The 1499-nt window shown below is 49.2% G+C and overlaps 1 protein-coding gene across 1 annotated transcript in view; it reads left to right on the top strand.

Annotated features, from left to right (window-relative positions):
• The first annotated feature begins 259 nt into the window (after positions 1-259).
• The window catches only part of TOPAZ1 (testis and ovary specific PAZ domain containing 1), a 33310-nt gene continuing 32070 nt past the window's right edge, over positions 260-1499 (top strand). The window contains exon 1 of the mRNA XM_010179346.1: positions 260-1337. Within this exon, the coding sequence (XP_010177648.1) occupies positions 260-1337 (1078 nt within the window). The remainder of the gene's footprint in view (positions 1338-1499) is intronic.

Below are 1499 nucleotides of genomic sequence, written 5' to 3'. Positions count from 1 at the left end.
TCGCTGGTGGCCGTGGGCTTTCCCCAGGCGGCCTGGGCTTTCTATCAGACTGGACTCCCCCGGAGTCACTCTGAGGGAGGCTGTGCTCCTGTCCTGGTTGGGCCTGTGCCCTTCTGGGGTGCTGGGCTAGGTGGGGTGCTGTTATGGGTGCACTGGCAAGTGGATTTGTGGATTTTGTCGCTGTCTCTAGGCTCCTATGATGCTGCAGTTAAGGTCAAGGAAAGCGGTAACTGCCAGCAAGGTGATGTCAACTGACAGGATGGGAAGCAGCCCAGGCTCTCTGGATGCAGGGGTAGGACATGAGCCAGGGACGAAGTTGGTAGTCAAGCAGAGTCCTCACCTGGCACCAAAGAAAAAATCTGAGGAGCCCTTACCTTCTTGCCTGCAACCAGACATGCTCTCCATTGTTTCCTGTGAGCAGTTTGCTCCTCTTGTGCCCATGCAGAAGGAACAAGGTGAGAGAAGCCGAAGAGATGCGGGTAAAAAAAACAAGGGGATACAGGCTAGGAGGGCTGTCAGGAGCAAGAAGGGTGTAGCTCTGCCAATTCCAGACACTGCTGTATGTGAAGATTGGCAGGCAGCGACCACAGCTGTGGCAGCATGCTCAGAAGACACTGTAAGGAGAGGGACAGAACAAGGTCAACAGCTATTTTTCTCAGGAACTACTTTGCAAAATAAATTGTCAGCTGAGATCGAAAGGAAAGAGCATAGCTCAGAAGAACTGAACCTCTCAGATTTCCAGGAGAGTTCAGGGAGCTCAGGAAAAGAAGACAAATATTCCTTTATGGATATAGAATTACAATTGTCATCCTTGGAGGAGGAAATTGAGAGGACAGAGAGAGATATTTCCTGTTTGCCAGAACTAGAGGTGCTGCAGCCCAGAAAGGGCACATGTAGTACTGAAATGAAAAGCACTGACTCCCTAATGATACTGAAGATGCAAATCCCAGATCATAAGAATTTAGGGGCTCAGGAATCCTTGTCTGAACCAAAACCTCAGGAGGAGGTAGATATGCCAGAGAAGTTGGAAGAGTGTTCTTTACTTGGATCAAAAAAGTCAGGGACACAGGAGAAAAGAAAGAGATGCTTGAGCAAGAAGGGCAGGACATCTTTGTTGAAACCAAAACTACAAGGTCCCAGAGAGAGGAGTAGATTTGCCTTGCTAGAATTGCATACACAGTGTCCAGAGTCCAAGAAAGGAGCTGCAAGTCTGAGGAAGAAGAGCAGAAATGCACAGCAGCTACAGGGTCTAGGTGGCCAAGAACAACCAGCAACCAGAGAAAAGATGCAGCTGAGCTCAAACCCTCCTAAAGGAGCAAACAACCTGGGGGAAACTGGTAAGCACTGGTGCCCCATTGTACAAGTAGGGGTGTAGAATTTGGGCTCCCAGGACAAGGAATGAGTGCTGCAGTAAAACCCCATTAGAAAGTGAGAAAACAGGAGATAATTTTTCCTTCACACATGTGTCTGGGTGGGGCAAAGTCACAAGGGCAGGAAAG

The sequence above is a fragment of the Mesitornis unicolor genome, unplaced genomic scaffold (genome assembly GCF_000695765.1).
Source record: "Mesitornis unicolor isolate BGI_N332 unplaced genomic scaffold, ASM69576v1 scaffold47712, whole genome shotgun sequence".
NCBI lineage: Eukaryota > Metazoa > Chordata > Aves > Mesitornithiformes > Mesitornithidae > Mesitornis > Mesitornis unicolor.
The sequence above is the reverse complement of the archived record's forward strand: the minus strand, read 5'-3'. Positions and strand labels throughout refer to the sequence as shown.